Genomic DNA, 23,933 nt, shown 5'->3' on the forward strand with positions numbered 1-23,933 from the left:
GTTCTCGATGTAAAGTTCTTGTCTAATTTCTCCTTTTAAATCTCAATTTTCTTTTTTTAAAATAACGTATGATTTATTGAGCATCCCTTTTTATATTAAAACGATAAAGCAGAAAAAAAAGTCACTAGTCATTCAATAACCTTGTATCGCCAACCTTTTGTCCCATGTCATATTTTACTCCGTTTAAATTTTTCAGTAAAATTACGACGTTAAAATTTTACTGCTTTCGTTTTCATTTTACTGTCATAAACTAATACATTAAGTAATAGGTTACTTTCCAGGCTAGATTTAAATTCATTTTTTTATATAATTCAATTTAAATGTAAGTTAGAAATAAATAATTTTTATAATGTTAAATTTATTTTTGAAGTTTTGAATCAATTAAAATTTTACGTTTCCAACGAAGTAAGTTTTCCTCACCTTGCCAATATTTCTATTGCAATAAATCAATTTGTTGCCTACAAATATTAAAGTTTTGATATTGCCTTTTAAAGTTTTATTTTTTTCCTCTCTCGTTTACATCTTCAGGAAACTTCATGCCATTCAAATATTTCCTGATCATGAAAGCTAATATTTTGTGCATCTTGAAAACGTCGCAAACTGTAATTTAAAAAAGTCAATAAAATAATTAAGATAACAGTAAAACTATAGCAGTAACCGTGACTTTGTGTAACTGTGACTTTAAATTTGCCTTTTTTTGCACATAAGTAACATCATCTTGCTATTAAATTTTTTTAGTCCTGTGTTCTTATAAAACAACTTGCGTTCTATAAGTTCTAACTTGTGTTCTTATAAAACAACTTGCGTTCTCATAAAAATTGATAAAGTTGTTTAACTTCTTTTTCTTACAAAACCTTTTTTTTCTTTGATTTTTCATTCGTTGAAAAAAGTTTTGGAGAAGATTTGAAAAAGAAGCTAATAACCCTACTTAATTAAACGCTTTTCAATAAATTCATGTGTGACTGTGAAAAGTGTGATTGCCAACCTGATCTAGACTCTGCAAATTCAGCTGTCGTTTGCAAAAATTTCAATCAACAGCATGCTATTTCTTTTTACTCATTCAACTATTTAATTGTTTTTACTTTTAACAAAAAATAAAAAAAACCTCTTTAGACATATATCATTTAATTACTGTTAAATGTCGACGAATAAGTAAAGTTTCGCAAAAAAACTTTTAGTTCCAAAACATTAAAACATAAAAATTTGATTCAATTGATTTATGCATGTAAAGTTTTTTTTTACGTCGCAATGAAGCTAGCTGAATAAGGGGCTCAGAAGCATTACGGTTTGTCCCTAAAAATGTCGAAGTGAGATCTCTTCATTATTAAACTTACATTTGATTTTATTAGAAGCAATAAAGGATAATAAAGTAAAGGATAATAAAAACAGTTATTGATTGGAAATTCCCTTGTGATTTTTCCTTAAATCAACTTTAAAATATAAACTTCATAAAAGTTTACGTTTCATAAATGGATTTTAATTTAAAGATTGCAAAGGCAATAATAGTGTAGTTCCTGTTAATATTACATTAACGCTCCTTGTAAAAATCAAAACTATCATTACATTTAACTTTTATTGTTTTAGGTCCCGAGCAATTAGTTCTGAACAATTGTTTTTGATTGGTTAAATTAAACTACATTTCAATTTTTTTGTAATTTGATTAGTCTTTTGTCATCTGAATGAAATTTTATCTTTGTTTTAATGATCAGATAAAAACCTTGAAAATAATTTCTTTCATAAGAAAAAAAACATCTCGAAGTGACAACAGTTACTGCTTATTTACGGCTAGTAACTTTGAAAAAAAAGAAATGATTGCAGAGTTGTTACTTCTATTGAGCAGTCTTAACGCAATCGAAACCGTAGGAATTTGTAATGCAGATTGGTGCAATCCTAGCCATGAACCATATCCAAATATTGTATCAGTGATGACGGGCTACAACATTCTCTTGGGTAACCCGTTCGCGTCAGGTTTCACACAAGATCCCGGCTTTTCAACAGGTTACATTTTTGTACCAACCTACCTGACAGCGGAAGGTCGATACGCGCTGCATGGCGGTGTCACTGTCCGTCAGGTAATTTTCTTTCCTCGTTTCTTTTTCTCTTCTCACAGTTTTCAAACTGTTAAACAAGTAAAACCTATTCTAAAAAAAATCAGTAATTTCTTTCGAGAAAAATCAAAATTTGGATTATTTTCATAGGTTGTTCAATGCAGCTTGACACTGAGTACGGATATCATTACAACTGTGTCTGGTTACAAACAAAAAGTTGGGGCGAAATCTTCCCAGGGAACCACATTCACATCCAACATGGAAACTGAGGTCAGTGCAGAGCTTGAGGGTATTGGCATGAAAACCAAAGTTCCGCCTCTTGTTGATGCAGCATTTTCGTCAAGCTCTGATTATCAAACGAATGAAGAATTTTTTACCAAAAATAAAGGTTTTTTTTTTCATGAAATTTTAATTTATAACATTTTGTATTTTTTTCAAAAAAAGAATTAAAAATTAAAATTCTTGTAATGCTTTTTTTTTCCAGGAGTTTTAACAATGAATGATGCCACTTGCTCCACGTATACAGTTAGAATAAGTCCGTTCGACCCTCCTCCTTTTACAGAAGGCTTTTTAAATGCAGTTAAAAAGTTAGATGGCGCGCCCATATCTCAAAGGCAGTCAGTTTTTAACAGTTTTATTGAAGAATTTGGAACTCATTTTCTTCAGCAGGTAAAAGCTTTAACCTAAAGTTGTTTGCATAAATATCCCAATCGAACTAAAAGTATTTTATTTGTAAAAAAAAAATACTTTGTTTCAGACAACTATGGGCGCAAGAACTGCTATTTCAAGGCGATACTCACAAGCTGAATACAAACGAAACAACGATGAAAATATTGAGAAGTGCAATCAAGAACGACTTAATGTTCATTTAGGATCAGGTGTCGGTTTTGGACAAACGAGCCAATCCTGCAATAGTTTGGGAAATAGTGTCAACAGCGCTACCGTGGAAGGCTTTACTAGGGAATACATTACATCGTACGGCTCAAAACCAGCAAAGAGTTTGATAGACTGGTCTCAGCAAAAGTTCGAATCACCTATGCCAATTAAAATGGAGTTGAGTTCTCTCTTAAACTTGTTTTCTAGCTCATACATGAAGAGGTATCCAAATATTAACTACAAAGATATTTTAAAATGGATGGCTCCACTCTATTACAACTATTGCGAAACGAAAAAACTTGATCTTGGAATCAAGACGTGCAATCCACTTACCAAAAATACCTGTGGGTGGGACGATAACTGTGTTCCGAAACAGCAATTCTGCAACAACATTTTTGGTGGTGGCTATTCCTGTTGCACGCCAAAATGTCTAAGCCTGCCATGTAAAAACGGCGGAACGTGTACAGACATTACCGATATCTCTTGTACTTTTAGATGCTCTTGTCCATTAGGTTGGAGAGGAAATACATGCGAAGAAAAATACGTTGTTCAAGAAATTTTGACTGGTGAAGTGGAAAGAGAAATGATCAGATACGTCGGAAGAACCAATGATGATTTCAGAAACATATTAAAGGACTCATTGAGCCAGTTATATCCTGCCTATTATTTTACAGTTAACTCTTATAACGAAGTATCAGGCTTCGATGCCCATTCTGTTACAGGTTGGTTTGTGAGTATTTTTCGAAAACATGGTCGAAATGTTGTTGTTGGTTGGGCCCAAAAAAGTTCAAGGTTCCCCCCTGGCGATAAAATGAATCAAATAAATAAAGCAGTACAAAATGCAGTTACTAATTACGTAAGTTTTTAACAAACAAAAATTTTAAATACTAAAAGCTCATTTAAAATTAAGGTGAATAACAACTAAAAAAAAAGAGGGATTCTTTGAAAAGATCAAATTTTTGATATTGAGGATATAAGGTTTTTTAATGATCCATTTTAACAATTGTAAACTTAGTTTTACCTGATTCATTTCAAAAATTTGCATGTTTTGTATAAATTGTAATAACTTAACATATTTTGTATAAATTGTAGAAGTATAAAAAAAGCATAACTAGCAACTAATCTATTGATACTTCTCTTGGCCTGCAACAGAATTCAGCTTCAGATTGGTTCAAGTATTTTACTTCAAACTTTCAAGAGCAATTTAATATATCCAGATCAATTTAAGCTTGTAGTGATTTTTTGTCCTTTCATTGTTTTGGGATAGCTCTATTGTCTTAAAGTATGTAAAAATTGTCTGAAAGTATGTAAAAATTGTCTGAAAGTATGTAAAAATTGTCTGAAAGTATGTAAAAATTGTCTGAAAGTATGTAAAAATTGTCTGAAAGTATGTAAAAATTGTCTGAAAGTATGTAAAAATTGTCTGAAAGTATGTAAAAATTGTCTGAAAATATGTAAAAAAGTACTGTAAAACATGTGTTAGCACAAAAGTTTCAAGGGTTAAACCTTGCAATAACGTGAAAAATCATGTTACAAGTATAAAATACTTACTTATATTAATATATCTACTAATTTAAATCAATAGACAATTTTAAAAGTTTTATCAAAATTCTGAAATTTTTATTTTTTGGTGGTTATCCAGAACCTGAATAATTAACACTCTAAATGTTGTAGAAGTATATCAACTTTTATTTTTAGGCTAAGGAAGCCAAGCCCACTATGGATAAAGCTTGGAGCACGGCAGTTAGCTTCGGATATCCAATTACAATGGTTCATGTGGTAAGATTTGGTTGTGGACTTCGTTCCAGTTGGAGCGGACATACATTTTTCGTTAACCTTGTTGCTAAAAGACAGTGTGATTGGTTGAATAAATGCGAAAACCACGAGTCGAGCGTTATTGTTATGTATGGTAGCCCGTGAAATGAGAAACTATTCGGGGCATTTCTTTTGTACTTGTTAAACGTGATTAATTTTAAGTAAGAATATTGAAGAACTCAATTTTTACTCTTTTTTTAGAAAGTTAGAACGGTTACGACCATAAAATTAAAAGCGTAAATTAACTAATGACCATTTAAAAACCTATTCTTAAAGTCTATAAATAAAAGTCTGATACATTTATCATTTTAATCATATTTAACTGATTCTAGTTCAAGGAAATGAAAAATTAACGCACATAAGTCATTTGATTTAATTAGTTTTGAAATATGTGAACTAATTTAAATGTTATTACTCAATCACTTTTTTCTAAATCTAATCATACATTAAAAATTATAAATAATGTAATAACAAAGCATTCAGTTTTCTTATTGAATTATGATAATTATCTAATACATCCTTCTGATAAGAAGAAAAGAAAAAGGCTTTTAGCCAGAGAATAGTGTAATATTTAGGGTTTGGGATTTTTTTGTTCATTTACTTTTTAAATCTCATAGTGAAAAAATATGCCTCATGACCTCCTAATCGCGTTGTAAAAGAATAACAGAAAAAATTCTTTTGAGGCTCCTAAACTCGGTCTTGAATTTTCATAGAATGTCGCAGTTAAAAAACAATTTAGTTTAATTTACAGTTAAGTAGGCATTTTCGATATACAGTAACAATCCATGTAATACAGTCTTGCATTTATGTAAACATTTACAATTAGCAATAATGCTTAAATGAGAAATGTAAAAAGACTATATCATGTTGTTGAATTGATGAATCAAGGAGGGGCTAAAAATTGCAAACTTCGATGGTGTTTTTTTCACTGGAACTAGATTGAAGTTCATTTGTTTCATCTAGTATAAAAATAGAAAAATATTTTTTTTTTTTTAAAAACATTTTTATAATCTTATTAGCATCATGAATAATTATATTAAAGTTCAACGAAATAAGTTTCTTTACTTTAGTTTTAGTTGAGAAATAACTATAGCAATGAAATTTGCTATAATCCTCTATGTCTATCGCCTCAGATTAATGCCTTATGCTTGTTTTTTAGACTCAATTTTATTTCCGTATGGCTAATGATGGTTATTTTCTAGAATGAATGACAAAGTTGAAAGGAATTTTTAAATTATTCTCAAGATATTTTGATGTTTTTAGATTGATTGACACGGTTCATTTTCTTTGACCAATCGGTTTGCTGTTTTTCTAATCATCTGTTAACTTATGACACAAAGATTAGAGGTTGTATAAAAGTTTGAAACTGGGGAAAAATTTTCTTATCAATTCGGCGTGCGTTCAAAAATAGTGAGCCCTTTTGAAGTCAAATATTGCGATAAAGGCCGTTTCAGAAATCAGCTTTTTAACTAAGACTGAACTATTACTATATTATTTGATTTTTATTCAAATTTTAATTTTTGAGGCTGACAATGTAAAGTAGAAGAATGTTCTGCGTTCCTCCAATTATCAGTTAAGGTTCCTCTAACATAATCTAATCTAAAGGTGGAATAAGACAAATTAGAAACAACGACTGTTCTTAACTTAAATTACGGAGGCCATCAACAGACTGTCCTCTGTTTGACTGTTCTCTGTTTTCTTTTTATGTTTAAAAGTCTCAGTAATTTTATGTTTAAAAGTCTCAGTAATTTTACGTTTAAAAGTCTCAGTAATTTTATGTTTAAAAGTCTCAGTAATTTTATGTTTAAAAGTCTCAGTAATTTTATGTTTAAAAGTAAAAAGTCTTCAATTTTAAAAAAAAGTATTTTTGTTGTTCTAATTAAACAGCAAATCAAAGTTTTGACAAAAAATGATTTTTTATCTTGAATAGAAACATTATCTCGTAAAGAGTTGTAAAGTTTTACTTTTTGTTCTTTTTTCCAGTAAACAACTATATATAAAAAAAAAAAATTAACATATTAAAGAAATGTAATAATAATTTAAATGTAAGGAAGCAACAATTACCAAACACAAAACGAAAAAATGTTTTTTCATTGTCTTATATTTTTGTTACATCCTCATACTTATGCAATTCGGATAAAAGATACTTAAAAAGTTGCATAAACCGCTTGTTAAAAAAGTATTTTTGCATTAACCACAATATACAACTTACATATCTTTGTTAATGGCAAAACCTGGCAAAACTTGGCAAAACATTTACGTCACATATTCATTTATAAACTTTAAACAATATACTATTATAAACTCACATAAATAAAAGCTAATGGAAATAGCAAAAGATATTGCAAAATATATTGGAAGATATAAAGATAAGTAAAAGGTACTGGGAGGGGGGGGGGGGGGGAGTTTATGCGATGTTTAAAACTACATGGTTATAGTGAAAAACTATCAAAAACCCTGATACTCATGATACTCATCAAGTTAATTCGTCAAAATACCTGATGAAAGGAACTGATGCTTAATGTTAATTTTAATAAATATTTCTGCTATGAACACATTTCGATCATAATGACAAATTTTCAGCGTGTAATATTGACAATTATTTTTGGTATTTTGGCACACTGTGTCACGCTTTACTACGCAAATGTAATTTGTGTGCTATTTGCTCTAAACTTTACATAATTTATTGTTTTTAAAAGATATTTTTTTAACGGTTGGTGTCTAATTTTTTAGAAGAAAAATGAAAAAAAAAGAACAAAAAAAAAAGAAAGAAGTGGTAAGCGTTATTTCCTTTTTATTTCTCAAACAGCTCGATAAATTATGTATATAATATATAATATACTCAGTTTTCAAGTTGTTTTTGTCGATCTTTTTTTTTTATGTTCTTTTCTTTTTACAGATGGTGAGCAGATAACCGTTCAATTAAGAGTTCTTGCTGAGTAATGAAAGGTTGTTTTTTTCTATATCACTAAAGCGTATCCAAGGTCAAATTATCGTGTCAAAGATCAAGTCTAGATTAATTTACTAATTGAAAAAAAAATAAAATAAATTTTGTTTTATTTGCAAATATTTTTGCGTTGCTTGGTGAAGACTAAATAGTGAATGCCTCAGGGAAGAAATAATCCCCGGGGATTGGGGAGTAGTAAAAATATTTTTGAACTGATGACTAAATTAAAGATTCATGTTGCTGAAGAAATTATAGACTGAAGCAGATGAAAAGATTTTTTACGCCCAATTGACACATATGTACCAGATCGTTATACAGTCCATCCTCACATAGTATTTACCTCACATGATATTTACCTGATACATCCAAGTCATAAATATTATCTCTTAAAACCTTTATTCTTTTATACATCAGTTTAAACAAATTTATATTTAATCATACCTCAAATAATACTGATAATACTACAATAATATAATAAACTAGACATTTAATTAAGTTTCTGCTCGGTGCATTTCTCAGCCCAACAATCCAACTCCTTGTCTTGTATCAATGATCGTTTTAAAGTGGATTAAATAATTGCTCGGTCTCATTCTAGCCTAAGGTTTCAATTTTATAGCCGAGAGTCTCAATTCATTTTAAAGCTGTCATTCTTAAATAGAATAAGTTTCTGTTCGGTTTAATTCTAGCCTAATTCTCCTTTTTCTAGCCTAATGTAAATATTTACATTAGGCTAGAAAAAGTTTTAAAATTGACACTTACAAATAGATATCTGCTCGGTGTAATTCTAACCTAATTCTCCAATATCTAGGTTAGTGTTAATATTCATATTGCAGTGTATATTTAGCCTAACTATCCTGGTTCTAGCCCTGTGTCAATATTCGTTTTTTAAGAATTGACATTTTTAATTTGAAGAGGTTTCTGCTCGGTGTATTTCAAGACTAATTCTCAAAGTTCTAGCCTGGCGTCAACATTCGTTTTTTAAGAATCGATATTTATTATTGGAATAACGTTCTGCTCGGTGTAATACTAATTCAATTGTTCACTTTTTAGCTAAGTCTCAATATTCGCTCTTATATTCTCAGTGTCCCTTTTCAATTTAAAGTTGACATTTCAAATTGTATTAAGTATCTGCTGGATGTTTTTCTAGCCTTTTAAATAAATAAATATTATAAATGGAAGGCAGTAGACCATTTAATTTTAATAAATAAAGAGCATATGCAAACCCCCAGTAAGGAAAAAAAAGCTCAATCAAGTAGGGGTCGAGTCCATAAGAGTTAACAGCCGCAAAATGTCTGCCAAATATTAACTGCTGAAATAACAATTGCTAACTCCATAACTTCTGAAAAAATAGTCGATAACTGTTTATTGAACTGACTACTTTCCTGTTGGCTATTTTTTCTGAAACTATTTTGTCGGCAGTCCCATTGTTGGCAGCCATTTTGTAGCAACCCATTGTTAGTCTACTAAAACTTTCGTTTTATGAAACTTTTTTCGTTTTATGAGACTTTTGCACTTTATCCTAAAGGATGAAATAAAAAGGTTTCATAAAAATGGAATACAACGAAGCTCATCTACAATACAACCATAAGAATATCAAACTCAATGTAAAAGTTCTCTTCATTACTTTGGGAACTTTTTCCCTAATTTACCTTTTTGCTACAAACCATTTAAATCCGCTCACTCAATATGTGTCTTTACAACAAATTTTACGTAACTTTTTTCTTTACAACAAATTTTATGTAATTACTTAAGGTATGTAATTACTTAATATAAACATCACAGCCAATCCGAACCAAAATTTATAAAATTGTACTGCGAGGTGGGCCTTATACCTTTTTACGGGTCTTTTTACGTTTATTTTCCTAGGGTAAAGGGATGGGCTGTGCAAAGGTGTGAGGATATCTTCTGGTTTTGTATTATGGTAGCTCTCTGACTTAATCATACTATGTGCTTTATTTTCTTTGCGCACTTTTTTTTCTTCTTTTAATTCTGATGACCACAATTTTTTTCTTTTAGATCAAAAAAAAGTTGTTAACTTTAAAATAAAACTTTTTCTTACTTCTTCTCTCGTTTTTTTTTAATGGCTCTTTATCTCGACGCATTCGACTGTATATCTCTTAACCCTTTGTATACCCGCCCGTGTGTCTTATATGAGTGTACCTTGTCTTTCATCACTTTCGCTAACCTCTCCCTCTCTTTTTTTGTATTTGCATGATTTTTGGATTTTTATTTTGGGTTCTTTGTTTTGGGTGGGTTTGGTATTAAGTTTCTCTTATGCTTAGTTTACAATTGGGGAAGCTGTAGTTCATAAGTTGGAATTCATTATTTAAGAAGAGAGGATTTGTAAGGTTTTGGTTATCTAAATCATTACCATAAGAAGTAAAATTTACTTGACTGTTATCTATTGAACTACGGGTATTATTTAATTTTAAAGTGCTTTAGGGTGGTATTTTCTGGTATTCTTGTTAAAGCGATAGGGCTAGGGTATAGGGTTTGTTCGTGTTATTGTTTGGGGTCTGATTGTATCCTCGATCGTTAAACCTCCTCTCGTTGTGCCGCCAATCATTTTCGGTAATACTATACCTTGGATTTCTATGGCAATTTAGTTGTAATGTAGACTAGTTGGAATTGCAGGTATTGACAATTTTCTTCCAAGAAGGTCCGTAGTTGTAGAATTCACGCGGTGGGTTATTAGGTAACGGAATCAGGGGTTCATGTAAGGCTCGGTTGTAGTTTCTTGCCTTATGATCTGTATTATGACAGTTATAGCTGGTGGGTTGGTTTTGGGGTATTGGGTAACTATTCTTTGATGTAGAATGATTATCCTACATTGTTTGGATGAGCTAAATTTTAGTTGTCTTAGCTCTTGTTTTACTCAGGCAACTGCTCTCGTCGCATTGGCAAGCTTGGCTAAATCACTTTGTAAGCTCTTTGTGGAGGTTCATCATTGTCAGCAAATGTTACAGTGTTTGTCTTCGTGGGTTTAGGCTGTAGTTTGGTCAATTTTGGTTTTCACAACTCAATTATTTGTTCGTTATCATCGTTGATAAAAAAAGTTGTTAACTCTTGCTATCCTGACTGCTTTTGTATAGGTAGCTGGTGGACTTAAGAGGACTCTCTGTTTCAGATTAGGGTCTTGTGTGAATAGGTTTAACTTTGTCTCTTTGGTAACGTTTAGTTCTTGTGACATGTTTTCAAGACTGTCAAAGAATTTTTGCAGACCGTTATGTCAGGTTGTATATGTTTTCATCCATATAAGCTCTGGGGGCTAAAACTCATTTTAAAAAGGTCTGTATGAGTAAATATGCATGCTGTAAGGTTTTTTTAGGTAGGGATTTGTAGTATGTAGATGCGGACTTGTTTAGGCACTGGGGAAATGCGCAAAGTACTCTAATTACTAAAAACTACAAACTACTTTAATTATAAAAAGTGGCTATTCTTTTAAAATGAAGAAATTCATTAAGGCCCTCTTCGGAGCTTATACTTTCATTTTTTTACTACATTTCGGTAGGCTGGAGCTTTATTTAAACATAGAACGTTTATAGCATAGCATAGCCATTTTTTCAACATAGTCGTTTTATTTAAACATAGAAATAGACAGGAAAAAGTTATTTATCTGTGCAGAAAATTAGAATTGAACTCAAAAGTGAATAAACTGTTTGAAGTTTTTGATATGGCATTGGTTATGTAGTATACTAAGTGTTAAACCAAATGTCAATATAAAAAATAAAGATTAGCAATCTTGTGATTGAAGAACGTTTTTGGTGGAAATTGGGGTAACTTTGCACAATGTACAAAGTTACAACAAAATGTTGTTGGTCATCTAACATCCCAATAATCTTCGAACAAAATGAAATAGTGCTCGACTTTCAATGGGGCAAAATAATACTAAAATAGATTTTTTGTTTCTAATTAAACCTTAGAGTTCTTAGTCTTTCATAAAGTAAAAAAAAAAGAGGTTACTTAGTACCAATCCCATCATGTATCAAAAAGCTATTCTTATTTAGGTAATGTTGTCCCAGACCCCTGATTAACATGGTACATTTTTTAAACAATCTTGAAAAATTACTTTTTTAATTTGTATAAAGTAACAATTAAAATAGATTTTAGATTTCTTAAGTAAATGATTTGCTGGTTTATATCAATATAGTACAAGTTTAAAACAGTTTTTTATTGATGAAAATTACGAAGTCAAATTTTTGTGCAAAATAAGATATTTTTACGGTATGAATTTTATTTTTTATAAATTTTTGTATTTTCTATCAGGTTTCTTGATTTTATCTTTACTGGAATAACTCTAAATAATTTTCTTTCGTATCCCTCCTTAAAACTTATCTTTTAAATTTCTTTTTAATCATATTTCCGTTGGACCTCTTATGTGAGGCGGGTATTTTTAATTTGCCATAAACTGAGCTTCAAATTCTAATTTTCTTAAATTGTCAGTTTTTGTTGTACATTTGTAAAAAACGTCCAACACTTTTAATAACTTTTAGTAGAACAGCATTTCTTTAGCAACAGTCGTTTGTGTAACTATAGTAACAGTAATTTGTATAACTTTATTTGCATAGTTTTAGTAAATTTACAGCTGCACGCTCTTTCGTCTATAATATATCTTTCTTTTATCATTGATTTATAGTATGTTATTAAATAGCTTTTATTAGTTCAGCATCTAGTTTTTTACGAATATTTACAAACGTTAAATAGTCATCAATTAGTTTTTTCTACAAAGTTTTCAGTAAAAAAGTCATTTAACCTGTCATTATAATAATACAATTATAAATGATAATACGATTCAAACCCAGACTTCGATCTCCGCAACGTGAAGATATTGATCATTACTGGGTACCTTTGTAATGAGTACGAAGCGCACGTTATTTGAGCAGCTAAACGTTTGCTGCCAATCTTTAGTTAGCGTTGCAAGTTGCTGATAATTTTCATCTTTTGTGCTTGTCATTAAGTTATAGCCAATCAATCTTTCGGGATAAACCAATCTGTTGATCACTTTGATACTGGTAATTTTATAAATATATAGCAAATCTACTTTAAGCCAGTTTACTGGATCCATTTGTGTATAAGATGTCGTCTGCAAATCACCATCAATCGCCATTTCTGGACGGGTGTTATAACTGTAAGTGGATGACTGAAACACCCTACTCAAGCTTGCGACGTTTTTGTTCTCTAAATAGAAACGTTTCAAACTTTATTTGATCATATTGAAAAAACCCAAAAACCTATTTATAAGTTTCTTCGTTTTGCAGGCCGTGATTATTGCTATGAAAAAAAGAAGGTATGAAGGTTTGAGAAGGTAGGGAAACTAATCAAAAAAACATGTTTTTAAAATAAACTTTTTAACAAAAGTTTAATTAAAATTTTGAATTAATTTGAAATTGAATTTGAAGTTTTTTCCAAATCGATAAAAGCTAACCAACAATTACAAGGACTTTTGTGGGGAATTATTTATACTTTCCCTGAGACACTAAAGAGTCACTTTTTGAACTTGATAATATATTTTACATCTGACTGCGAATCTATCATTTTACAAAATACACACTCTTTTTATACACTTTTACAATCGCGTCATTTTCACACATTTTATACATTAACAATTAAATACCTTAACACTTACACTCATTAGCATCTACAAAATATTAACACCTTCAAACACGCCTTCACACAAACACACCTCCAAACACGCTTTCACACAAACACACCTTCAAACACGCCTTCACACACCTTCAATTACGTCTTGAAGACTTTATTCACGACACCCTCCCCCGATTAAAGCTGAGACTTCGGCTTTAATCAACTATCTTCCATCTCGTCTTCCATGATGTAATTGATCTTTTGTCTTGCATCCAATTTCGCCAGTCTCGTTTCTCTTTTCAAGGTATCCTCTTCGGCTCTGGTTTCCAAATTCTCGTCCGATTTGATTTCGCTTTCTGCCCCACAACTCATTTCCAAGTCACACACCAACTGAATTGGTCGTTCAATTACATAACCATTTCCCAGTCGTATTTTAAAGCCACGAATAACTCCATCTTTCCCTTTAATGTTGTTTTCAATTCGACCGATGTTGAGAAGTGCCTTTTTTACGGCAACTCTTAAATTCGGTATCCAAAATCTTTCTCTTATGCTACTCATTGTATCTCCTACTCCCCCGTGTAGCGTTTTTGCGTGATGATGCTCAATAATTCTTAGAGTTAGTTGGAATCCTTTTGGTACAAATATCGGATTATACCCAGAGACTTTTCCGTGACATCTCCAAAGCTGTTTCTCATCCTGTTTAAGTTCCACATCGGACTTTATTGCAACAGCTTCTTGTAGTAACTTAATGTTCATTAACTCCGCTTCCATCATCTCCTCAGCTTTTAGCGGTCCTGTTATTTTTACTTCATTTCGACAATTGTATATAAACCTTTTTATGAAGGATGATATTCTTATGATCTTCCAATACTTGTGTTTACTCAATATTTCTTTAAATATATTATGTCCCTTTATTTCTTCAGTTGCCATACCGACGTTCTCTTTCACACTAATAGTTTCACATGATGCATTCGGCGCTTCGATTATTTCTGGTTGGATTGGCCAATTTTCCTTGTGTTTCAACCACGTAGGTCCATTTAGCCACAAGCTTGATAATTTCTCAGGACTCACTCCTCTTGTTCCAAGATCACTTGGGTTTTCTTTTGTTGGGACATATAGCCATTTTACTTCTCCATTCAATAAGATCTGCTGAACTCGGTTCCTGACAAACTGTGACCAACTGCCCCTTTCTTTTAACCAGTAAAGTACCGCAGTACTGTCAACCCAATGATATACTTCAATGACATTATACTTGGTTAATGTCTTCCTAACATGATTCATTAACTTGCTCAAGGTGTGCGCTGCTACCAGCTCCAGTCTAGGAATACTTAGATCCCTTGGTGCAATCCGTGCTTTTGCTACAAGTAAGTTGCTTGTTTTTGAATATTGATGACTCACTGCAATGTAGACGCATGCACATACTGCTGATTTACTTGCGTCTGAAAATCCATGGAGCTCTATTTCAATGATTCTTCCAGACACGACACTCCGCGGAATTGAAATAGTTCTCTTGATGTTTATTGCCTTGATCCAGGTTTTCCATTCTTCTAAAAGTTCATTTGGAATTTGTTGATCCCAACCGAGTTTTAACAAGCATATTCGACTGTATAGTAATTTTCCAGTGATTAATACAGGTGCACTAAATCCCAATATGTCAAAGACACTGTTGAGAGCTGATAGCATTTTCCTTTTTGTTATTGCTCCTTTATTTCCGATAGTGATGCATGCCGTATAGTCAATCGATAGTTGATCCGATTCCTTGTTCCAAGGAATCCCAAGTATTTTTGTTGATTTAGCCTCAGCGTCGCTTTCCAGATTGCTGACGTTGCTATGCCATTTGTGCAGCTGGAACCCAGCTTCCATTAAAATTTGCGTTGATTCATTTTTAAACCTGATAAGTTCTTCTTCTGTTTCTCCACCTGCCTGTATATCATCGACATAAGTATCTTCTTCCAAAGCAAGCACCGTTTTTGGATAAATGTCCTTGTATTTTGATATATGCTTTTTAATCGTGGCGCCGAGAATGTAAGGACTTGAACTTGAACCAAAAATCACCCTTGTAAATCGTAACTCCGTTAATTCCATTTTCTTTAAGTCCTTATACCAAATTAAGCGTTGTGCGTCTCTATCCATTTCGTGTATTCTAATTTGTAGAAACGCCTTCTTCACGTCAGCTAACACGCAGAGTTTATTCATCCGATTTCGTGTGAGTATGTCAAATATCAAAGGTTGCAGCGATGGTCCCACTTCTAGACAGTCATTTAATGAAGGTGATTGAGCGTCTTTCCTAGCTGAACAGTCATAAACTATTCTCATTTTCGTTGACTGAGCATTTTCTTTGATTACTGCTTGATGAGGAACGTAGTGAATAATTTCTCCCGTAGGTTTTTCTGGTGCCATTTCCAATATTCCCTCATTGATTTGTTCCATCATTATATCATTATACTGTTCTAGTTTTTTAAGTTTTTTCAATCGAGTTGTTACACTTCCCAATCTTTTAAGAGCCAGATTTCTGTTGTTTGGCAGTTGAACAATACCCTTTTTCCACGGCATTCTGGTTTCATAGTAACCTTCGTCGGTTTGATGCAGTTTTTCGCTGAAGTCTTGGTGGAACATTGACTCACTGTTTGTGTCTGATAATCCAAGTACTTCTAAACTACACATTTGCTCAAACTCATCACGACCAGTGTTCAATAAGAAACTTTTCTCAATACCAGAACTCAATTGTGTTCGTCTCCCAGAAAGAGTCCATCCCAACATAGTTAATTCTGCTCCTGGATCTTTATCCGGATTTTTTCCGAGAACTACCGGTTCCGTGGTTTTTATACGTTGATAATCAGCAGCACCGAGTATAATGTGAACAGGTTGAAGTTCGTCACTCCCTTCATCATCGCTAAATTTCAGTCTCCTTAGTCTTGCAAAATGCTTCTTAACATCCTTAATCATCGGATTGGGTAAAAAGGTGAGTGTTTCTTTTTCTGCGTTGGTGCATTCAACTTTAATTCGAAATTCCGGTATCGTTGTTGATTCTATCGTAACGTTATAGATTTCCACACGCTTGTCCACCGTTCCATAGAGCTGTTCAATACTTTTATATTCCTTTCGTGTAGGTTTCAGCTTTAGTTTCGTAATCAAGTTTGTACATATATAGGAACTTCCAGCACCCGTATCCAACATTATCCTTGCTTTTTCACCATTTACTTTTGCAATCACTGTCGGGTGAATAGTTGTACTTGCATTTAGCACCGCTCCCATGGTTTCTTTTTTATTTTCCATTTTACCATCCATCGTTGCGTTCCCATCTTGACAAATGGACGTGTGATGTTTTTTGTTGCACTTTCTGCATCCTCTTGATTTACAATTTGCCGCCGAATGTCCGTAACCAACGCAGTTGTAACATAATCTTTTGCTTGTTAAAATCTCCCTGCGTCTTGCAACAGTTAGCACTTTTGTACAATCCTCGCTTTTGTGATTTTGTAACCCACAGTAGATACATCCATGCTTACCACTAGTTGCCATGATTTCTTTGTCATAAAGACCGCCATTGTACTGTTTGAATGTAGTGCTTCGATGTTCATAGGACCTTGACTGCACGTTTGTGTTCTTTTTATCGCCCTTTGTTTGTTCGTCGCTTGGGTTAAAAGTTGAGTTCAACGGATTCCTTTCAATGTACTTTTGCAACTTTTCGACAAGTTGTTCCAGTCCCCATTCTTCCCATCCATCATCGTTTTGTGTGAGTATTTCACGAACTGGTCCAAGTTTATCCATCAATGAATACACGAATGATTGAGCCGTTTGAAGTTTCTGCATAGTTTTCAATGTTCGTACCGTTCTCGCAAGCTTGTTGTAAAAGTCGTGAACTTCTTTGATTTTGTGCGTGCTGTGTATAGCCGTCAATCCTTCCAAATCTTTAATCAATGCTTTGTGAACCCAAATATCTTTTCCGTAAGTTTCTTGTAGTATGCGTTTAGCTTCATCGTATCCCTCCAACGAATGTGGTAAACCAAGTATGTCCTCTCTGGGCTTTCCTTCGACGAGTTCCAGTAAGTAATTGAATTTGCTGATGTTTGATATGTTTGAGTTGTCGACTTCTACCGTGAATTGATTCCAAAATCGTAACCAGTCTTTGTAATCGCCATTAAATTTTGTGATTGTGTATTTTTGAAGCTTGACGGATTGCTGAATTGCTTCGTTTTCGTTTCCAAGTGATTTACGCATTGTTTCTTTCATTTTTAGTTTCTTTAGATACCATTCTTCTTCGCTTTGAAGTTTTCTCAATGAGGCTTGTTCTGCTTCTTTTTGAATCGTTAACTGCTGTTCCATGATTTGTTTTTCATACTCGAATTTTCTGACGCATTCGCTTTTGTTTATCGAATCCAACTTGTCCACCATTTTGTTTTTGATTTCAATCGCTGCTTCTACTTCCATTACTGGTTTCGAAAGCCATTCTTCTACCGAATCGATGTTTTCGCCGTCGTCGAGCATTTTTCTGGTCAGCTCATCCTTTGCCATTTCAAATCTTCCCAATAAATTTGTTATTTTGTCCAGCGCTAAGATTATGTTTGATTTGTCGCCATTAATCGTGTTGCGTTCTATGCTTTTAATGTTTATTCTTATCATGTTGATTTCTCTCTGATAAATTTGCTCTTGGTCCATTCTTCGCTAACTCGTAGGTTTCGTTCGTCCTGGCAGTAGTCGCCACCAAATAGTGTGGGGAATTATTTATACTTTCCCTGAGACACTAAAGAGTCACTTTTTGAACTTGATAATATATTTTACATCTGACTGCGAATCTATCATTTTACAAAATACACACTCTTTTTATACACTTTTACAATCGCGTCATTTTCACACATTTTATACATTAACAATTAAATACCTTAACACTTACACTCATTAGCATCTACAAAATATTAACACCTTCAAACACGCCTTCACACAAACACACCTCCAAACACGCTTTCACACAAACACACCTTCAAACACGCCTTCACACACCTTCAATTACGTCTTGAAGACTTTATTCACGACACTTTGATTTAAAGGTTTTGGCTAAAAGATTGCAAAAACATGAACCTTTGTTTTAAATTTAAAATACTTTTTTTTTTGTTTACTTTGTTATTAACTAAAACAAAATAAATTTGTTGACATTTATAAAACAGGTTAAGTATCACTCTAAAATAATTCAATTCTGTAAAGATTCTTACTTAAGCAAATGTAGATATGGTTGACTTCCTGGCAGACATCTCGACACCATTCGTTACTTAGACATGGATAGCTTTGTTCGCAGAATGGTCCAACCTGATGAAATTAAACTTTAAATAACAATTATTTAAAAAAAGATTTTGACTTTAAAATTTTGACACAAATATAAAATAGATTTGTTCTTACATTTCGTTCTGGTTGTTTTTGTCAGACCTTGATACGTCACTTTTTAAAACCGGTATAGCAAGAGCTTTATTTAGAATTTTATTTAAAAATAAAAACGATGCTCACGGTTAGAGAACGACGGTGGACAAGCAGCAAATAATTTTTTTATCTCGTTTTTCTAAGTGCTAACTAACGATGATGTACATTATTTATAAATGTAGTTTATAGAAATATATTTTGACTCTTACGACAAATTACTAGTTCAACTTTAAAGCAATTTTTTCGAATTTTTGAAGTTATAGCTTATTACATTGTGAGGCAGATCTTTTTTACACCGCTTTTTTTTACCTTCAGTTATTTTTAAATTAGGGTTATGGGGGATGTTAGTGATACGTAGTTTGGGAGGAAGGTTGTGTAAAGTTATTGGGATGTGTCTCAAGGTTCTTTGTAACAGTAACATTTTGACTTTATTACATTACGCGTGTACTTTTCTTTGGGAGCGTTATTTCTTAAATTTTAATTACACCAATCTTTTTCCTTTAGATAATCTTTTTTATCAATAATGAATTCTCGACTTTAAATTTCAATAACACTGTTTCTTCCTCTTCCTTCTTCTTCCTCTTTTTCTTTAATGATCACGGCGTATCCAACTGCAAATCTCCCTACCCCATATGTCCCCACCGTATGTCTTCTATGATTTTGACTCAGCTTCCCCACTTCTAGCCTCCTCTTTCGCCTTCGCATTTTCTGACGTTTTTTATTAGATTCTTTGTTTTGGGAGTTGTCTTCTTTTCCTTTTTGGTTATCAATGTGTAAAATATTTATGGTTAAATTTTAGGTGGTTAGATTGAAACGAACGGCATCTTGTTTACATTTCCGGTTAGAATTATCTTTATCATAATAGTATTGCTTTCGAAAGTGGTAAACTGATCAAATTTTTTAACGTAAAGGTATTAACGGACCTTTTTTAGTAAACTCCTTAAGGAGTCTTGTTTCACTAACTATTATTCCTTTTTTAAAAGATATTTGAGTGTAATAATTAAAGGCTTAACGTAAATAGCTCTAATGTCATTTACGTTTGAATTACGAGTTCAATCTGGTACGAAATTCAAGACATTATGTTCATCTTGTTCATTTATAGGCAGTATAATTTGCAAAATTTGAAAGTGTAAACGTGGCTGAGAAATATTTGCAAAGATGAATATTAGTCTTGTGCTATAACGTCAGTCATCATCATCAACAGTCAAAAAACACTTTTAACAAGTTAGCATACTTTTTATTTGTCTCCTTAAAGAGGAAAAAATACGAGGATTTATAGACTATTTATGGACTATGTGTATTCAAGGCCTATTCAAACCAAGAATTCCATTTCTAAAGACGTCTAAGACCAAGTAGTACGAGAAATGAGAAGCAAAGACTTTTTCTAACAAGGATGAAGTTTTATGAGTTTCAATCACACATTTCCCATAGTACTATTCAGCTTGGAATCAAAACATGACATTAATAAGCACACCTACTTATAATACTGATCATCTTCAGCCCTTAGATGTTTCTATTTTTAAGACTTTGAAAGTTAGTGAGATGGTATATTGTTCATAAGGCTGAAGAAGTCTCTTTACCTACTGGCTAAAGCAGAGCAGCTGTTAATGAAGTCATTTTCACGAAGAAATATTGCTCAAGGAATTTATCCTTCGGACAATTGTAGTACCCTACCAGTTATTTCTGTAGTAGAGCTAAACAAGACGCTAACCGAAAACGAATCAGTAAACTTTTTCTCACTTGATTTATTAAACAAGAAAAAGAATCAACTTGACTAGATTCAATACCTGTATTATCTGATTCGCCATCCACAACAAATACATGTTGATAACCTAACCGATCTACTTCCAATCAAACACACTCATCTCTCTGAGTATCCAACACAAACGTGCTCTTGCAGCAGCGTCAGAAGTTTTAAAGAGGCAGTGTTGCTAAGATGCAGACACCAGTCTCATCAAAAGTAACTAAGAAGCGGAAAAAAAATCAGCTGATAAAGTAAATCTACACTTCAACTTGGAGGATATCAACGAGGACCAAGCAAGCTTATCACAAATAGCTCTGTTTTAGAGAGTGAGTAAAATTTTAAATTAATTGTTGATTAATTATTAACAAAGTACTGAAGTTGGGCTTATGTTAACAAAGTCCAATTGAAAAGTATTTATTAATAATAATGCCATGTAAAAAATCTAGAAAAGGAATAATTCTTTAGAAAATATTTTTCAACACGTTTATTACAACGCTTAGTTTTGCGAAATACTGATTCACTTTAGTTCATGTCACATGACACAGGCAACCTTTTAAATAAAAAAAAAATTCCAAACTTTTTTTTAGATGAAAATGAATAACGCGCTAAATTTCGAGTTTTTCAAAACAACTTTTGAATACAACATTCTTAATGATTTTCTCATTTTTATTTTTTTTACAAAATGAGAAAATCATGAATTTTTTCCCCCCCCCTCCAATAACAGAAACATGAGATACTGTAGTCTTGATACACTGTATATTTGTGATCAGCATAAAATGTAACACTAAATTGTGTTTGTATATATATATATATATATATATATATATATATATATATATATATATATATATATATATATATATATATATATATAATGTATATATGTAAAAGCCTATTAAAGAGAATTAAAACATTTTTTTTTTTCGAAAAACTTTAAAATCAATCATTTATTATTTACAATTATTATCATTCATTAGGAACTATCCTAACCAACTTTATATTTAGTTATTAATAATTAGTTTTTCTTTGTTTTTAAAAATTGTAAGTTGTAAACTGTTATTTACTCTTCCCTTAGTATATTTCTAAGAAATAATTCTTACATTTTTATCACTGGTCATGTTTGTCGTCAATAAATCCCAACCCACTCTTGTTTCTCTCAGTTGTGAGCTTGAAATCATCTCACATAAACTCTCATCTGCTTTGTAGTTGAAAGCAATACATAAAGGATTAGTTAAGCAAGAAGTTCCGCAGTCTATCCTTGATATAGAACGCAACGTTTTATTGACGTCACCCTTTAAGTACCAGTCTTTTGCAATGTTGAAGAAAGCGTAATGAATGCACGGAAGTCGTGTAATGAAGCACATAACGGCTGTTTCAAAAAATATTTGACAAAAACACCTAGATAAATGAAGAAAAAATAAAATACAAAATTTTAGAATTTTAAATTAGACTAAGATCTTATCATATCTACTTACCAATTTAACATTTTAAATCGCATATTAAAAAAGCCAATTACTGTATATTTGTAACTGTGAAATTTTCAAACATCTGATTTTAAAGCTAAAAAACATAATGTTAAGTTATAATCATGAGTTTCTAATAATGAATCTCTGATCCTAAAATCAAGCATAAAGTTGAGAATAATGATGCCATGGTTGCAGTATTCCAAGCAACAAATTCCTTTCAAAATCTTCAATTTGCATTTTACTATTTTAGTAAATTTTTAATTCTTCTTTACCTCAGACTTACATTATGGCCAGACTTTTATTGCTTAAGTGATAACTTTTAAAAATAAATATTTACTGTAGTAAAGGCTTTAATTCGTTAACGAACTGCGTTCATTTTTTTAACGCATGCTATTAGTAATATTTACGAAAGGCCGTTTTACACTAGTAAGCAAATAAAGTAGAATTGATTTATTTAGAACTAAACGTTTTTCTGAACTTATTTGAATCACTTATTTTTAAAGGTAATAACTTATTTATTATGATCTATGATTTATTGATGATTTTTTTGAAATTTATTTTGCAAGCACGCTTAAAAAATTAACAGTATTTTTTAAACCAAATTTTGAATAGATACGTTTTACGCTCAATAAAACCAATTTTTATGCTCTAAAGGTCTAGCGGGGGGTATTTTTCAAAAGGGATTTCTAATCACATATGGTCTAAGGACATAAAACAAAAGAACAAAAAAAATGCCCAGCTGAATCTCTATTGGAAATTCTTTCAAAAGTGATTAACCTTGAATACATTTTACATTATTCAATCTAAATGCGTCAAATACAGCATTAACAAGAACACAAAAGATAATTTTGCATAAAAAATATGTTTTTCAAATGTATCATTTTAAAATTAATGTGCGTTTGAGTTAACACGGATGGGGTAACTTTCACATTTAGGTTAACACGAAGGGAGAACTTTTACATTTTTTGTTAATTCTAATTAGAGTAAAATATTATCAAATGATTCACAAACTCTGCTGATCACTCGGGATCTTAGAACTCTTCACATAATTCTCATCGGAAGTATTTAGAATGTTCTATGAAACATTTTTTCATTGACTAGAAATATGCAGTTCTCAAACACCTCCAAGATCTCTCCGAGAGTTTTTTGGTAAGAGATCTTGGAGGTGTTGGAGAACTGCATATTTCTAGTCAATGAAAAAATCACAAACAAGGAAGATCACCGTGTGTAACAAGTTCAGCATGAAGCTGAAGAGAACAAAAGTTTGCAACAGTTTTGTTGCAGAAGTTTGCAACAGTTTTGTTGCAGAAGTTCATGACTTTCTGGGGAATTAAGAAAACTGAAAACTACGAACAGCTACTTTTGACTTTCACAAAGAATTACTTTTAAATGGGATATTAAATGTCTCTTAAAGTCTGCATCTTTGAGGGCTTACTGAGAGGAAAAAGGCAAGGTATTTCACCACGATATATTAGACTCTCTAATTCTATATTTGGATAACCAGGTCTTCCTGATTTAGTAAATAACTCCAGGCAAAGTTATTGCTCAGATATTGAGCTCCAGTTTTTGCTCAAATATTTTACCGACTTAAAGTATACAGCAAGGCTTCAGAGATATGTATGAAAGCAATTCGAATTGCAAAAAGTAAGTCTTTTTTGAATGTAGAATAAGCATCAAAAATTTATTAACGGTTAAATTATTCTTTAAAAAAATTGTTTGTGAAAAGTTCATAATTCTAAAAATTGTATCCAGATGCCATTTACACACAGGGAAAATGAACAATACTATATAAGATGATAATTTGATGAGTAGTTTAAGATTTAGGTTAGGACTTTAGTAGTTTAAAGGGTTGTGCGGGTATTTTCCCTTTTTCCCTTCAACCCTTGTTAGCAACCTACTTGGGATAATAACTCGGATAATTGTTAGCAGCCTACTTGGGATTATAACTCGAAGAATAACTGGTGTTTCGCATTACTTTACTATCAAGAAATGAAATCCGATAAGTGAGCAAAATACTTGATGCTGAAAAGTTAAGCTGAAAATAC

At 32.0% G+C, this 23,933-nt stretch overlaps 2 protein-coding genes across 3 annotated transcripts; one reads left to right on the plus strand and one right to left on the minus strand.

Moving 5' to 3' along the window:
- Positions 1–873: 873 nt before the first annotated feature.
- LOC145193370 (uncharacterized) lies at positions 874–4,922 on the plus strand. Its single transcript, XM_090073143.1, has 5 exons — positions 874–2,072; positions 2,199–2,436; positions 2,533–2,717; positions 2,806–3,780; positions 4,623–4,922. Exons 1-5 carry the CDS (start codon positions 1,680–1,682, stop codon positions 4,842–4,844), a joined length of 2,013 nt encoding a protein of 670 aa, XP_089929269.1. The 5' UTR covers positions 874–1,679; the 3' UTR covers positions 4,845–4,922.
- A 7,490-nt stretch (positions 4,923–12,412) lies between these two features.
- Positions 12,413–22,026, minus strand: LOC149878475 (uncharacterized). 2 transcript variants are annotated; one of them, XM_090073185.1, is made up of 4 exons: positions 21,898–22,026; positions 21,523–21,820; positions 18,477–18,570; positions 12,418–12,864 (listed from the first exon to the last, which is right to left on the minus strand). In XM_090073185.1, the coding sequence occupies exons 1-4, from the start codon at positions 21,918–21,920 to the stop codon at positions 12,479–12,481; spliced, it is 801 nt and encodes a 266-aa protein (XP_089929311.1). In that variant the 5' UTR covers positions 21,921–22,026; the 3' UTR covers positions 12,418–12,478. The 2 variants fall into 2 exon arrangements, with proteins under 2 accessions (XP_089929312.1, XP_089929311.1); XM_090073186.1 differs by lacking the exons at positions 21,523–21,820; positions 21,898–22,026 and adding an exon at positions 20,466–21,012 and having other exon boundaries at positions 12,413–12,864.
- Between the last annotated feature and the right edge of the window lie 1,907 nt (positions 22,027–23,933).

This window comes from Hydra viridissima, unplaced genomic scaffold, assembly GCF_058129835.1.
Source record: "Hydra viridissima isolate aposymbiotic clone 2 unplaced genomic scaffold, HvirCarnegie_v1 scaffold_15, whole genome shotgun sequence".
NCBI lineage: Eukaryota > Metazoa > Cnidaria > Hydrozoa > Anthoathecata > Hydridae > Hydra > Hydra viridissima.

What these genes read in the sequence shown, in the direction of transcription:
- LOC145193370 (XM_090073143.1), top strand. Translation starts at nt 1,680, where the DNA reads ATGAAATTTTATCTTTGTTTTAATGATCAGATAAAAACCTTGAAAATA. An exon ending in GCGGTGTCACTGTCCGTCAG is followed by an intron (nt 2,073 to 2,198) that starts GTAATTTTCTTT and finishes TTATTTTCATAG; the next exon opens with GTTGTTCAATGCAGCTTGAC. An exon ending in ATTTTTTACCAAAAATAAAG is followed by an intron (nt 2,437 to 2,532) that starts GTTTTTTTTTTC and finishes TTTTTTTTCCAG; the next exon opens with GAGTTTTAACAATGAATGAT.
- LOC149878475 (XM_090073185.1), bottom strand. Translation starts at nt 21,920, where the DNA reads ATGCGATTTAAAATGTTAAATTG. An exon ending in CGATTTAAAATGTTAAATTG is followed by an intron (nt 21,821 to 21,897) that starts GTAAGTAGATAT and finishes TCATTTATCTAG; the next exon opens with GTGTTTTTGTCAAATATTTT. An exon ending in CCATATCTACATTTGCTTAA is followed by an intron (nt 12,865 to 18,476) that starts GTAAGAATCTTT and finishes GTTTCTATTTAG; the next exon opens with AGAACAAAAACGTCGCAAGC.